Source organism: Felis catus, chromosome A2 (genome assembly GCF_018350175.1).
Source record: "Felis catus isolate Fca126 chromosome A2, F.catus_Fca126_mat1.0, whole genome shotgun sequence".
NCBI lineage: Eukaryota > Metazoa > Chordata > Mammalia > Carnivora > Felidae > Felis > Felis catus.
Genome location: NC_058369.1, coordinates 163,635,931 through 163,651,677, shown reverse-complemented (window position 1 = coordinate 163,651,677; position 15,747 = coordinate 163,635,931). Strand labels below are relative to the sequence as shown.

The 15,747-nt window shown below is 52.7% G+C and overlaps 1 protein-coding gene across 9 annotated transcripts in view; it reads left to right on the top strand.

Moving 5' to 3' along the window:
- Positions 1-15,747, top strand: part of PRKAG2 (protein kinase AMP-activated non-catalytic subunit gamma 2) — a 260,830-nt gene that overhangs the window by 216,895 nt on the left and 28,188 nt on the right. For 6 of the 9 annotated variants that reach the window (XM_023250752.2, XM_023250754.2, XM_023250756.2 and 3 more), the window contains one exon: positions 4,052-4,158. In XM_023250752.2, coding sequence (XP_023106520.1) covers positions 4,052-4,158 — 107 coding nt within the window. The remainder of the gene's footprint in view (positions 1-4,051; positions 4,159-15,747) is intronic. The other 3 variants (XM_023250755.2, XM_023250759.2, XM_045053037.1) reach the window with 1 other exon arrangement.

The window sequence follows — 15,747 nt, the reverse complement described above, 5'->3', positions numbered from 1 at the left end:
GTCCTTATTACAGGATCAAATTTTGTCATAATGTGCTTTACATATTTAACATCTTGCTTTCTTTGGCCAAGCTTCTCACATTTAAAAAAAACGTTTGGGCCCCTGGGTGACTCAGCCGGTTACGTGTCCGACTCTTGACTTCAGCTCAGGTCATGATCTCGCGGTTTGTGGGTTCGAGCCCCGTGTCGGGCTCTGTGCTGACCGCGTAGGGCCTGCTTGGGATTCTGTCTCTCCCCCTCTCTCTGCCCCTTCCCCGCTCACTCATCCGTGCACTCACGCTCTCAAATAAATAAACTGAATAAAAAAATACATAAAAATTTTGGGGCGCCTGGGTGGCGCAGTCGGTTAAGCTTCCGACTTCAGCCAGGTCACGATCTCGCGGTCTGTGAGTTCGAGCCCCACGTCAGGCTCTGGGCTGATGGCTCAGAGCCTGGAGCCTGTTTCCGATTCTGTGTCTCCCTCTCTCTCTGCCCCTCCCCCGTTCATGCTCTGTCTCTCTCTGTCCCAAAAATAAATAATAAACGTTGAAAAAAAAAAATAAAAAAAAAAAATACATAAAAATTTTTTAAATGTTGTAGGTCCTCCTCAAAACCCTCAGCCGAGAGGCCTGACGAGCCAGGGCTGAATGTCCTGTGCCGTCCTGGGGGGAAGAAAAACTAGGGCCTGCTGAATAACGCATGGACTTCTGGTAACAGTTTGTTCGTCGTTGCCTTACCGGCTCGTGAACCGTCACAGAAGCGCCATACTGATGAAAGACACTGGTGACGGAGGAGACGCGTCTCTCCTGTCGCGGAGGCTGGTGTGTGTCGGGGCAGGGACCGGGGGAGCCGCCGTCGCACCACCACCGCCGGCCGAGGCAGCACGCACGGAGAAAGACCTCAGCGAGCCCAGCTCTCCACAAACTCCCCGCTGACGTGGAGGCCGTGTGTGTGAGCAGGGAAGTGTCCTGGGGGCGCCCACGGGGCGTCAGAGCCGGGGCGGGAGGCCGTCTGGATGCGGAGTCTGCTCCCCAGCCACGCACAGATCCGCCGGCGGGGAGGGTGGGCGCCCCGCGGCCTTCCTCACCCCTCCCCGTGTGGTGTAGGTTTGCAAGTCAGAGTATAAGATGAACCTTAGGAATCCATGCTGATACAGACAGGTAGATAGTCCCGTGCAGAAGAGTTCTGAGTAATTCAGGTAGATGCCCTCCCCTCGAGGAGGTGGCCCATAACTCCTGACCCTTTGAATATGGGCCACACGTACAGACTTCCTCGCAAGACTTCTGCCGCGCGGAAGGAGGAGAAAGTCACCGCCGGAGAGAAACCGACTGACGCTACCGAGCCACGTGGGAAGTCGTGTCGACGGCAGGTGCCGTTGATGCGGTGGGGCGAGATGGCGCCTTACCTTGCGGTCGGTCTTCTGCCCAAAACACATAACCCCGAGACCGAGGTCATGAGAGAAGCCTCGTGCAAATCCGAACTGACCCGCTCCGGGAGAACCCACACTGAGACCGCACGCGGTAGTGACTCGCTGAATGAACGAGGGCAGTGGATGAGTAAGATCCCGGTCGTTCGAAGGAGGGAGCGCCCCAGAAGGAGAAGAGTATTCGGGCTGCACGGATCGCCGAGAACGAGCTGTAAAGGGACAGCTGATGAGAAACCCAGGTGGACGTCGGTACGCCTTCAGAAGGGGAGGTGGTTAGACTCCCTTGCCTTTGTGGCCCCGGGGGGATTGTGCGCCCGCGTGACCTCACGCGGTCCAGGCTTTCTCCTGCCACGCGGCGTCTGTCCAGGTGCCCTCCTTCTCCACCAGCGTGTGAGCATAGGGGGCAGAGACTGCGCCTGTGCTGTTCATCTTTATGTCTCAGCGGGGACACGGGGTGTGGACCGTAGCACGTCCCGGGCGTCGGTCGGACGTGCATGCGTGCGTGCATAGTTGAAACTGCGGAGTTCTCTTGAGACGCGTCGGAGTCTCTCTCGGACGTGGATTTGGATCCCTCTTTGGTTACTTCTAAGTGCTGACTCTAGGCCAGTTCCTCAGCCCCTCCTCACCTCCCGTCGTCTCGTGTGCAGAGCGAAGAAATTAAGGCGTTTGCCCTCAGAGTCGTTCTATAAATTGAAGGAGGTAATTGATTGTAACACTTAGCGTACAATATAAAAATCCTTGGCCCGTGGTGAACACTCAAACGTTCACCTGTTTTGTGGATAATTTGGCATCTGAGGCTGGGCTGAAACGGGACAAGAAAAAGTAGAGAAAGACGTTGAAGTTAAAGCGGAACAGACAAGCCAGAAAGTGAGATTAAATCCGGCAGGGAACTTGGCAGGGAGCCGCTTGCCTACGTGGGGACGCGAGGCGGTAAAACAGAGAAGCCGGACCACGGAGGCTCGTGAACGCCAGACCAAGACACCGGACCATCCCACGCGCAGGAGGGGAGATACTGGAGGAGGGAGCTGGCCGGGAGGTGACGGGAATGGTGGAATTACGAAGTATGGTACCTGGGAGAGGGGTCAGGAATGAACACAGATTTGGGGGTGTTCACGTGGTTTGTCACAAAATTGGCAAACTAGGCGGCATATACTGAGCGTTTACGGTAGTAGGAAATACCAGAATACCAAGGGCTCCTTCCACAGTCGAGGAACTTGCTCAGTGTCACGCTGTTGAACACTTCTTTTGCTCATTCCTAAATACGATAAAGTAATTTTTCCCCCCAGGTAGTTTTAATCTTCCCCAAATGTACAGATCATCGTGGGCTAAGCGAAGTTGTCAGAGAAGTCTCTTGGAGGTCTCTACTTAGAGCTGAACCGTGAGGACAGGTTAGGAGCAAGGCCACTGCAGGCGGGGGCGGTGGGCGATCCATCACCCCGGCTGGGATCACAGCTTTGGAATCTAGAGGCATCCGGGTCTAAATTCCGGTTCCACAACTTCCCCGTCGTGTCCTCGAGCTGAGCTCTAGTGCGGGAGGATTTCACGGGGCCAAGAAGAGATGGGCAGAGTGTTGAAGACGGAGGAGAGGGTGGTTGAAGCTCCTGTAGAAGGAGAGAGCGTCGCATTTAGGAGGGACTAAGAGAAGGCCTCGCAGCTGCGGGGACACTGGGGCGCAGGCACTTGGCAGACGAAGCCGGGGATCCGGAGGGGATGCGTCTTTCAGGCCGGGTCTTGAAGGATTTTGTCTTTCCTGAAAGCCGTTGAAGTGTTTTCAGCAGAGGGGTGACGTGACCGAATCCATTCTGGGCACGGTGTGGGCAGCCGTTGAAGAGAACGAGATCAAAAGCAGAGAGACCAGTCAGGAAGTTAGGGCGTTTGTCGGAGCCAGGCCAGCAGCCGTGGAGGTAGAGAGACGTGGACGGATTAGGAGACATTTGTGGTAAACTCTGCAGTGAGTCGTGACAAATGGGTGAGGGTGGAGGAGGCGGCGGGACAAGGAGGAAGCCCAGATTTCTGCATCATCGGTTGGATGGTGGTGGCGGGCAGTTCACGTACAAATACGCCGTACCCCCCACGGTACGAATGTGCCGTAACCCCCCAGGAATCACTGCCGTCCCTTTCACCAACTGTCAGTTAACATTTATGAAGATTTAAATAATCTGCGTATATATCCACATAGTTACTGTTTTCAGCACTTTGTCTCCCTGTGTAGATCCATGTTTCCACTGAGCAATTATGTAGATTATGTATTTGTTTGTAAGTTACATGTTTGTTTTCATTAACACTGTATCGTGACCTTGCTAACCTCATTTTTTTTTTTTTTTAGGCCTGGGAACTTTTTGTAGATTCTTTGGTACTTTCTGTGTAAAAAAAAAATCATACAGTCTGCAGATACAGTTTTCCTTTCTCCTGTGCCGTCCGTACGCCTTTGGTTTTCTCCTTGCCTTTCCGTACCGGTGAGGGCGTCCAGCAGTGTTGAACAGAAAGAATCAGCACGAGTGAACGTCTTTGCCTTCTCACTCTTACGCGGCAGACCGCTCACGGTTTCCATGAAGTCTGGTAGCTGCAGGTCTCTCTCACGTACTCTTCAGCTGATGAGGAAGTCCTTTGTCACTACTGAAGTCTGCCTTTTTTCTTCCCTTTCCAGCAGAAGACTCAGAGAGTGGCGTCTACATGCGCTTCATGAGGTCACACAAGTGTTACGACATCGTTCCCACCAGTTCAAAGCTTGTGGTGTTTGATACAACGTTACAAGTAAGTGTGCACCATTCGCACGGACGGCTGGCTCGCCTCCAGCTCGGGGACAAGCCCAGCGACACCCCACGCTCCGCACGTGGTGTGTCGTGCCCCCACATCGCTGTCGTCCGCGTTCTCGGTCCCCGTGGCAGCCGTGGAAAGAACGTGCCATAAACCGCTCTCTTCCTCCAGATAAGGGCGGTCGTTCTGGAGTCAAAGAGCTTAAATGAACAGTTTAATCCATAGATTCTAGAATTCAATAACTCAGTCCACACAGCTGGTAAGAGGCGGGGTCTGTCTCGCATGTTAGAGCCTGAGCTATTAACCATTAAACTAATGCCTCCCTCAGGATAGCCCGAGCTTTTCTCTTAGTTACGTAGTAGAATGTACAATAAATTATTTTGAAATAATACTGGTTAAAAAGAAAAAAAGGACTAAGGTAGATCATCTCTTGAGAGAGAGCTCTGTTGATCTCTTTTAGTAGAAAAATTTTGAACCCGGTCGTTTTGGTATTAAAAGTGTGCTTGTCGCAGCTAATTTTGTACCAATGTGACCTAATCATGCGTGAAAAGTCCTGGACAATACAGTCGACGTAATGATCAGATTACATCCAATGTGATAGGTATATACACACATAGGTATCTAGTGTGCGTATTTGTGCATAAAGCTTTACAAAGGAGTGTCTTCGCCTGTGCTCCCAGAAGCAGCCACCGAGCCAGGAATTGGTGGGCTCCCAGGGGACCGGAGGGGGGGACTCGGGAAAGCAGAATCCCTTCCAGGCGGGTCGCGGGCAAAGGTGTGAGCTGGCCCCCCTGCGGAGCTCAGGTAGGGGGAAGGTGCCCCAGCCTCTGTCACTTCGTCCGGGGCCATCCCGGGAGATATGTGCCCAGACGGGGCCGGCTCTGCCCCACACTCCGGAACTCTCCTCGTCCCTCCCACTGCCTGGTTGTCCCTCCCAGCAACTTGTCCCTGTGGCTCGTCAGATGACACCTGGTGTCTTGTGGCCACTTTATCCACATTCAGTGCGGGCTACGCAGGACTCAGGAACGTGAAAACGGCTTGTTCTTGTGTAATGTCATTTCCAGCTGTGTTTTTGTCATCATCTAGAACTACAGCTGATTTCTGTAACCTGATCTTCTATCCTGTGACTTAGCTGTATTTGCTTCAGACCAGGTAACCTTCAAGGTTGCTTCTGAACCCTAAGACCCTCTGATTCTTTGACACGGCGAGGACAGGGAGGCGTCCGCTATGCTACCATCCAGGGAGCCCGACAGACAGTGACTTCAGGAAACTCAGTCTCTGCTGCTGTAACTGCACATTTCAGTAGGAACACAGCTGGGAATTCTCAGTTCCCAAAATAAACCCCTGCTAGATCACCTCACCTCCCCCTTGTTCCCACTCCCCAAAAGGCGTGTTACTTTTCCAAGAACCCCATCCCTGACCCTGGGTTTTCCACCAACAGAAAAGTAGGTGATGGCTGATAAGACCTGTATCTGCTTTCCCTCCTGCTCGGCTTTTCCCTTGTCAAGGAGTTGACTTTCTCCTGAATTTAAAATTGAGCCGAGTGAGCGATACTTGAAAAATGGGATGTTTTGTGGGTTGTCAGAGGTCACTGATCCACTGATAATCACCTTCCTAATTAATAGAAGCTGTGTGCATCATCCCCTGGAAGCCACGAATCCTGTGAGGCCCTCGGCTTTGAAGGAGCTAAAATTTGTCACCAGGGGAAGGGGGGGGCTGTCACGGGGAGAGCAAAGTTAAGCAAGCATTTGAAGGGTCGGAGCAGAGTATTTTGTAGACACAGATCTCAGTAGTAGTCGTCGATCCATCTCGGGAGCAGGGCACATAGTAGAGAAATGGCCAGAAGAGAGAGTGCCAGAAACAACCACGTCTCCTCACTGGGGGGGCGGGGGGGGGGGGTCAGTAAATCCTGGGATGGGCGTATCATAGAACACCATGTAGCCGGTAAGAAGAATGGAAAAAGTGTTTGTCAAAAATATATTTTTAAGGGGCATTTGGGTGGCCCAGTCGGTTAAGTGTCTGAGTCTTGATTTCGGCTCAGGTCCCAATTTCCCAGTTCGGGAGTTTGAGCCCGGCACAGGGCTCCGTGCTGATGGTGTGGAGCCTGCTTAGGATTCATATTCTCTCTCTCTCTCTCTCTCTCTCCCTCCCTCCCTCCCTCCCTCCCTCTCCCCCTCTTCTCCCCTCCCACCTCCCTCCCTCCCACCCTCCGCCCTCCCACCCACCTCCCTCTCAAAATAAGTAAATAAACTTTTAAAAAAAGAATATATTTTTAACTAAAAAAAAAAAGCAAGTTGCAGAATCATACATGTATCATGACCATGTTATTCGGAGGGTACACAGTATCAGAGTCGTAACCCCTAGGCGCAGACAGGCGTGGGAGACAGAATGGACACATGGAGAAGGTTCAGATGAATGAAAGGCTGCCCCCAGGGGAGGGGAGAGAACAGTCTGGGACGCGTGTTCGGCCCCCACCGTCGGTCTCTGAGAAGCCCGCTCGGGTTCCCGTGGTTGGGTTCTGCAGAATCCCCACTTCGAGCTAGCGTGAACGGGGGACCCGCATCCGGGCGTCACCACCGTCCTGGCACAGTGGAGACCACAACGACAGCCCGCAGCTCTGCCCGCTTGGGGCCGGCGGTCCCCACTGTCCCGGGGCTGCCCCGGGTGGAGCGGTCCCTGCCACCGCTGTGCCCCCAGCTGGGGCCAGCCTGCCGCAGGGCGCGTCCGGAAAGCGAGCCGTTTCTTCCCTCCTCGGGAGCGCCGCCAGACCGCGGGTGTGGACCGAGGAAGGGGAGGCACGCAGGCTCCATCCCCGACACGCCGTGTCCGCTCGCCGGCCGGTGGCCGTGGCGCACGCTCGGCAGCGTGGCTGGACGGTCAGATGACACCCGGTCACGGGAGCTCGGGCGGCGCGGTCGCCGGGCATCGCGGGTCCTCGTTCCGTCTCCACCGGGGCCGAGCGGCAAGCCGGGGGCGGTTTCTCAGCACGAAAGCGACTGGCCGCAGGAGAGGGGGTGGGTTTTCGCGGCTGCTCTTCCACACCCTGGGCGGGTGCCCTGTGGCTCTCCTGCGACACCTGACGGGGCTTCGGGCAGGATCCCTGGTGTTGACTTTGCTGGTGACGGGCCCGTGTGCGCAAGGAGCCTGGACTTGCTCCGGTCACCGGACGACAGCTTCTATGGGCGACTCAGCCAGTGTGTCAGAGTTAGCCACTCACACATGTGCATTGCTTCCAGAAACCTCCCCAGCCGTGTGCGGCTGGCAGGGCGCGTGCCGGGCAGCCCCTTGAATTCCACCGGGAGGAGCTGTGGCTGATGCTCCGGCCTCCCCCCCGCCCCCCAAAAACTCCCCGTCTCGTTTCCTTCCGCGTCACCGAGGCGTCCGAAGTGTTGCCGCCTTCTGCCCGTCAGATCCAGTCGGCGCAGTGTCGTCAAGGTCGTGGACCAGGAGGTGGCAGGTGGAATGTCGAGGTGACGAGCCTCTGTGCAGACGCTTTAAGGCGGAGAGCAAGAGGGCGACGTAGCCCGGAGGCACGTGGTCCAGGCGCCCTGTGCCGGATGCTAGCACGCTGCTTCCGGGGGTCCCCGCAAGTTGCCGTGGAGAGAGAGTATGCGTCCGGGCAGCAGCGACAGGTTCCCCAAGACGCCACATCTGGGACAGCCACCCAAGAGTGGGGCGGGGGGGGGGGGCGCATTAAGAATTAGGTAGGCCTTCCCTACGTAGTTTCTTTTTTTAGCAACACTCTACAAACATAACCATTCTCAATAGACTTGTTTTTTTCAGAGGAGTTTTGGATTCATGGAATAGCTAAGGAATGAGTGTGGAGCTCCCAGACACCCCGTCCCCAGGTCCCCACGTTTCTGCCATCTTCCCTCCACGTGGCACACGCTCGTCACGGTTCACGAGATTATCAGCGGACTTTTGGCCTAATGTCGTTTTTCTGTCCGAGGATCCCACCGAGGTGGTTCTGGGAGATTTGGTCATCGTTTCTCCTTAGGCTCCCCTTGGCCGTGGCAGTTTTTCCAGACTTCCTTTGCTTCTGTGGCCTTAACGGTTTTGAGGAGCGCTGGGCAGATCATTCTGTAGGATACCCTGCTGTCGGCACCGACCTCGCGTTCTTCTCGAGGTCAGACTGGGGTTATGAGCTCAGGAAGGAAGACCACAGAGGTACGGTGGCATTCTTACCCCGTCATATCAAGGGTGCGTACTGTTAGCACGTCTTACCACCGTTGACCTTAACATCGGTCACCTGGCCCAGGTCGTCTTCGTCAGGCTTCTCCACTTCCCCGCTGTCCCTCTGAGGAGGGTGCCACTGGGCACAGCCCACGCGTACGGGGTGAGGAGTTGTGTTCCACTTCCTTGGGGGCACAGGAACTGCCCAAGTTAGCTTATGTAGTAAGCTGATAGATACAAATAACGTATTAATATCCCATTTCTTTGTTCGGTCCTGTATGTCAGCAGAGATTTGTAAATACAGGTGTTCCATTCAATTATGATCCATCACCACGTTATTTTCTTGCTCAAACTATTTCAGTCAGTATAATTTTTAGCAGTGCCAACGAGAGAGCGAACGGCAGGCATCCAAATAAGTGTTTGCCAAGCACACGTTTGTAGAACACGCAGAAAACAAAGAACGAGGAACGTTTCATCAAAAGCAAGCTCGGGGAAGGGCGTGATGAGGAGGGGCCACCCAGGGTCATGTGAACTGGGGACCAGAACTGAGATCCGTAAGTGCAGAGGGGACAGGGCTTGCTTGTGTTAAAAGACAGAAGGAAAGAGAAGGCCGGCCTGTTGCTCGGGATTCACGCTGCAGGTGCCAAGAAAGAGGAAGTAAAAGTCTTCAGCTCCTTTTGAACTTTTTCCACGTCGAGGACGATGATCTTCAAAATGGGAAAAGTGCAATAAATGGTGATTGGAGGAAGCTGAACCCTGAGATGGGCGTGGAGATTATGAAGGGTAATCTCCGCGCTAAACCAGTTTGCTTTCTGATCCAGATGAATCACGTTCTGGTGTGATAAGGGGTGTAGAAGGCAGACTGCCAGGCTGTCGGTGACCTCGGAGGAATTGTGGAAAGTGGTCTGTCTGTGCCCCAGGCTAGAGATGAAAGAAAACGAGATTCCTCAAAAATCAAAAAATAAAAAAAGCCTGTGGGTAGGGCGCGTGGCCCCAATCCCAGGTAAGACGTGTGAATGAATTATTCATAAAAGTAAAAGAATAGTAATCGCTGGGAACCTATCATGAATTGACCAAAAAGGCCACAGATTGAGCCCCATTTCCTTTTTGGACTGTTCCATCGGGGTGGTCAAGCCAGGACAGGCAAATCCCGGCTTCAGCCAGACAGCTGACGGAGCCTGGCACGGTGTCCTGGTGGACAGGACGCACAGTGCGGTCAGCTCGGTGCGCGATTTGATGGCTCGCTGTGGACCTCCAGAGAACGTTCGCTCATTAAATCTCAGCCTGGAGCACGGTTTCCAGTCGCGTTAGATGCCTGTTGTGCATCATTTTAAAATCCTCTTAACGCCGCCTGTGACTCCAGCCCCGCCTCACCTCAGGCAGGTCCCTCGGGGTGGGGGTGACCCCCCGGCCTGCTTTCTCAGCAGAGGATAGAAGCCAGTGGGTAACCGCCTCCACCCTGCACCCTCAGGGCGGGCAGTCCTCAGAAGATCCCACTGGGACTCCGTGGAACGGAGGAGTCAGTCTGCCCTTCCTGGCGGCCACCTCAGCCCCCCGTCGACATACCCTGCCAGCCCGTTTCAGCCCTGTCCTCCACACCTGCTCCTGGGGTCACAATTCCCAGATAAATGACTGCAGGCCAGGCTCTGCTTTCTGGGGAACCCAGGCTAAGAAACATAGGATTCTTTTACTCTAAGCCCGTCAACATTTGGGACGGCGACTTGCCTGCTGACTTCGTTGATGACGTCATCTAACTTACGGAGGACTTGAGACCAGGTGGGAGAGCTAATCATAAAATACAGAAAGATTTCTCAACATGCTAAATAATTCTTAGGACCAGTGAATAAGTAGATGGCATCCAGGACAAAGGAAATTCTAGCACCCGTATTCCCAAAAAGAATAAAAGTGGGGGCAAAGCACGTTGCTCAAACCGGGGGGAGGAGAGGGTGAACCTGCCATGGCCCTGCCCCCAAGGCTTACACACCTGGCGGGGCCCATGCTGATGCCCGTAGGCAGTGCACTGGGGACCAACATATGGGTTTTCAAAGTGAGTAGTACAAAAAAAGCTTACGATAGAAAATAGCAGCCTCTGTCCCTGTTCCTTACGCCCTTGTCACACTGCCCGGAAACGACCAGTTCGGCTATGAAATCTAGACTTGATTGCCGTGACACCTCAGTCCAGTAACTTCAGCCGTGTTTTACTTCCGGGTCTGGCGGCCCTGTGTTCCTGCTGCCTGTGTTGCCTCCTTCCTGCCCCCATCCTCCCAGTGTGTCCGGCTGTCAGGGGCCGGTGAAATCCTTCCCGGCGTGCTGGCATTATCCTCTCTCCATTCCGCTCGCTGCTGAGCCCAGTGCAAACTGTAGTTAACGTTTCCTTTTTTGTACAATTCTGTGTTCTTCCTGGAGTCTAGAACTCTCCTGTGTTTTACTTTGACCGTGTACCTCTTTTCACACCTTCTGACTTCTTGACGGAATTTTCTGTGTGGTCAGACCTGTCGGACGTGTTTGCAGCTCCATTTGGAGCCACTCCTTCTGGGTCCTGTGTCTTCCTGCTCTGGCTGTCACTGCCGCCCACTCATTGCTGTCTCCTGAGCCTTCGCTTCTTGTAACACCTGTCTACTGAACATGTGCTTTCTGCTTCCTTGATCTGTTCCCTCTTTTGGGGGGGCGGCCGGGGGGTGGAGTACACTTTTTCAGGAGCTTCTGTCTTCGCCCACTCGGGCCGCACAAACCCAGCACAGCCTGGGGGCTTGAACAGCAAGAATTTACTTCTCCCAGTTAGGGAGGCTGTAAGGCCAAGATAGAGGTGATGGTCGCCTCACCGCCACAGTGAGGGCTCTCTTCCTGGCTTGCAGATGGCTGCCTTCTCACCGTGTCCTCACAGCGCAGATCTCTGCCACTAATCCCATCAGGGGGTCCCCAGCCCCAAACCTGATCACCTCCTAAAGGCCCTTCCTCCACGTACTATCAATACGTGGGATATTGGGAGTGAGGGCTCCAGCCTGTGAGTTCCGTGGGGACACGTTCAGTGCGGAGCACTTGCCGTGGAAGCGTGCACGGGAGATACTTACACGAAATTTTAAATATCTGTGTGTTTCCCACGCTCGCTTTACAGACAGCTGGGTATAGAATTCCATAATGAAAATAATTTTTATTTCGAATTTTGAAGGCATTATTCCCCTGCCTCTGACCATATTAGAAATCTGTTGTGATTTCTTTACATTTTTCTCTACCTTTTATACGTGCCTTTTTTCCCCTGTGACACTTTTGGGGTTTTCTCTTTCTACTTTGAACTCCAAAATTTCATACTGATGTGCCTCGTTATGGTGATTCTCTTCACTGAGCCGGGCGGACGGTGTGCTTTTGGAACCCGGCGTTCGCGTCCCTCAGGTCTGTATTCCGTGTAGCGTGGCCTCGGTGATTTCCTTCCTGTTTCCTTTCCCTGGAACTTCGACCAGCAAGTCTTGGGCCCCCTCAGTTGGTCCTTGAATATTCTTATCCCGTCTCTCTCTTGGCCTTTTTGTTCTGCTTTTTGGGAGTCTTGTTTCCTCGACCCTTCGGGTAAGACGCAGATAAAACTAGGACTCATCCAGCTTTGTCAAGTGGCCGGTGAGTCTGGCTGGCTGTTCATAATGAAGAACGAGCACCAAGAATTTGAGTGGATACGTTGTGTTCACAAGTGGGCTTCTTGGTGAGTTGCACTGATCTTGTTCATCCCGGAACGTTCTCGTCTGTTGCATTTGTGGAGCGGTTTCTCCAGAAAGTGGCCCTTTGTCAGCGACGGCAGGTGGCTGTGGTTATTACCTGATCGGAAACAGCCGTCCTGTTTGTGTCTGGCTCTGTGCCCACCCCCGCCAGGGCCTCCGGTCCTGGGTCTTCCGGGAACAGGGAGAGGCCGCTCAGCGTCTCTCCCACCGGGCTCAGCCCGGCCTCAGGCAGGCCCTTCCTCTTGGTTACTTGTTAACCTCCCCCCTCCCCCACTTTCCACCCGCAGGCCTCCTGGATCATCCCTTTTCCAGCTTATATTCCCTATAGTCTGGGGGTGACCTTCCAGGAGGAACAATTGTCAGGAATGATTTTACTCTGCCATTTTTAAGCCGAAGGAGACACAAGGGAAACCCTGGAAATCATAGAAAGGGGATGAATTAGGTGCTGTGGCAGCAGAGAGAAGGGAGCACCTACTCTGATGGGAGTGACCCGGGTAGGTTTTGCTGTGGAGTTAGAAGTCCAAGGTCAACTGGGTTTTAACAGGTAGAGTTGAAGGGAAGTTCCTTTGAAGCAGACGGGACACTGTGACGCAGAAGCAAAAAACAAGAAGTTCAGTTTGTGGGCTGGGGCTGGGCTGCGGAAGGGCTTGGATGCCTCACCTGAGAAAGGCTGGACGCCTCCTCCGCCGGGGACGGCTGTCAGACCGGAGAGCTGCCTCCAGGTAGTGTTAAATCCACTGGGCAAGTCCTGATGCAAAAATGTAGTACAAGACCAGATTGGACGGTTCTAAAGAGCTCTAGCTGTTCATCAGCGTTAATTTTGAAAGCCCCACCATCTACTTCATTACTGAAAATCGGGGCAAAACCGTACAGAGAACAGTGAAGCATCAGAGGAACCAGATTCCCATTTTAGGGAACTCAGATGTGCTACTTGGCATGAGACGGCCCAGCTCTCTTGGGGCTTGTTACTATTTTAAGAAATCGTTTCTTTATTAAAATTTTATGTTCCATCGTATCTAATGATCAACATTGGGTTGTTTGAAAATCCTATTAAAAGTACATTTTAGGGGCACCTGGGTGGCTCAGTCAGTTGAGCGTCTGGCTTCGGTTCAAGTCATGATCTTGCAGTTTGTGGGTTCGAACCCCGCACCGGGCTCTGTGCTGACAGCTCGGAGCCTGGAGCCTGCTTCGGATTCTGTGTCTCCCTCTCTCTCTCTGCCCCTCCCCGGCTCATGCTCTGTCTCTCTCTCTCAAAAAATAAACATTAAAAAAAATTTTTTAAGTACATTTTTAAACTGACAACACTTTGAGCAAATTGCATTTCAGTTGAAAAGAAATTTTCCGAGGTACCCAAGATCCCCTAAGAGTTTTTTTCCTGCAAATTGGAGCAGACTGCACCAGTTTTCCTTTTGTCCTGTTTATCAGTTAACTGGTAACACTCCGTGCCGTCTGTAATTGTGAAGAATTTTCTAAGTCTAGTTTTAAATTGCTCTTCAGCTCCACACACATGGTGTTGAGAAAGCCAAGGTTCAAAAGGAGGTGCGGCCAGACCACAGGAGCCACAGGCAGGCCTGCCCTTCTGGGGCCTTGTGACACGGCCCGTGCGAGTGCAAGGGTGTCTCGTCCACCTCACGGTGTTGTCCCGGGTCTTCGGAGGCTGGGACTCCTCCGCGATGTAGGGACATGTCAGCAGTGCCTGTGGGTGGGATCAAAACAGTGGCTGTTTCTCTGCTTCTGGCCGGATCCCTCTAGGGTGGGAAATTAAAGCGTTTATTCTCTTTGGCTCTCGGTGCTGACCCCGTGCCGAATATCCTCACCTACGAGCCCGGTTAGTCCGGTGAGGAAGATACTACCTGTAAGCCTCATCGTGTACCTGCGAATGCCGAGGTTCAGAGAGGGTCAAGGGCCCGAGCAACCCAAGTGGGACTCTAGTTGGCCTGGCGATTTCACCCGTTGGAAAGAAAGGGGGCTGGGAGGTACTTTATGTAAGCATTTTCCTTATCTTTCGATGGTTCTGCCTCCTCTTGCAAAAGTGATGATACTTTTCACATTAAATTCTTAACTTCCTGTTTGCCGTGGGACTGCTGCCTCCCTCGGGGTTCTTCTCACAGTCTACCTTGCCACTGACCTCCAGCCCCAGTGTTCACTGAAGTCCGCACGCCTTATCAGTGCCTGACTTCCGTGTCACGGCCTGTGTGCCCCACCGGTGGATTGGCCACATGCGGAGTCGGGTGCTGGCCTTTAGACGCCTGTGGCAACCTCGTAGCAGTTATAGGGCTGAGTAAGAGCTTTTAGGTAGCAGATTAGTCCGGGAAGCGAGATGTTGTGTTTCTGAAGGAAGAGTCATTACATTTGAGAGAAAAATGGCTGTTGGCGGCTTGTAGCCTCTTTGAAAGCAGTTGTCTTTTTTCTCTAGCTGATTTTCTCTTGGCCTTTGATTCTTAGCCTCTTGTCTGTGACGTGTGCTCAGGTGTGGTTTTGTGTGTGTTTAACCTGCCTGGGGTTTATTCGATTCTTTTTAATAGCATCCAGCTTTCTGTGGAGATGCACCTATTTGAAAAGGATTTGGAAAACATCCACAGAAAACCCCCAGAGTGACTGTGGAGCTCACGTCACATGCCGCCTTTCTCTCGGGAATTGCGGCTTCTTGAATCTCGCCTGCGTGCTGCACACCGGTGCTTTCAAACAGAGATTTGTGTATTTTGTCTGGCTTGTGTAGTTGTTTCGTCATGGCCAAACTCAGAACCTTCTGGAATGGGTTTTCAACAGATATAGCCGCTTAGGGTTTCATGAATGACGTTGATGAATGATTTTAAAATCGGTTTTCTTGGGGTGCCTCGGGGGCTCAGTCGGTCGAGTTCCGACCCGGGATCTTGGCTCAGGTCATGATCTCACGGTTCACGAGATTGAGCCCTGCGATGCGGACTCTGCACCGTTTAGAAAAGCAAGCTGAGCTGATAATTTAATGTGTTTTTAAAATCGGTTTATCTGTGACTTCTGCCCCATATTCTTTGGCGGTATTTTCTAGGACCGCCATCCGGGATCCCCAGAGCGTCATCCAGATAGAGCTAGCAGACCATACACGTTGGCACACCACCCCTGGGGGCCGTGTAGTTGCACAAGCGGTATGAACGTCTTTGGGATTCTTGATTCAAGCTGTGGTTCAAAAAATATTTGGGCAGTTTACGGATGCCACTTAGTTGCCGATGCTCTCCCATGTCATCTGATTGGCCCTCGGGACCTCCACGTCCTCTTCCTGCCCTCTGATGATCTTGTAGATCATTGGACACAGTCCGGGACGGGGCTAAGAGAAGCATGGAAAATAATGAATGAGATTCTCTCACCCGCCAGCCGTCCCCGTACTCATGTAAGTGAACCAAGCGTCCACAGAAGTCGTGCCAAACAGAGGCAGAATGTGTCACAATAAAGGCATAAGCAGGTGTTGAATTGTTAACCCTAGTCTGATAGAAAGCCCTGGATTCCTGTAATTCTCCCCTTTCTTTTTACTGTTAAGCTAACGGGTTTGGAATACAGTGGGTAGGGGGAAGAACTTTTTTCTTCCTTAGTTAAAAAGAAAAGTATGCCACGTTAAAATTTTTTTTAAAGAAACGCAGGGTCACTGTCCCCACTCCTTAATACAGTCTGATTTTCTGCTTATTTCTCTTTGATCTTTTCCATTTAAACACATATTGTATATAATTATAGC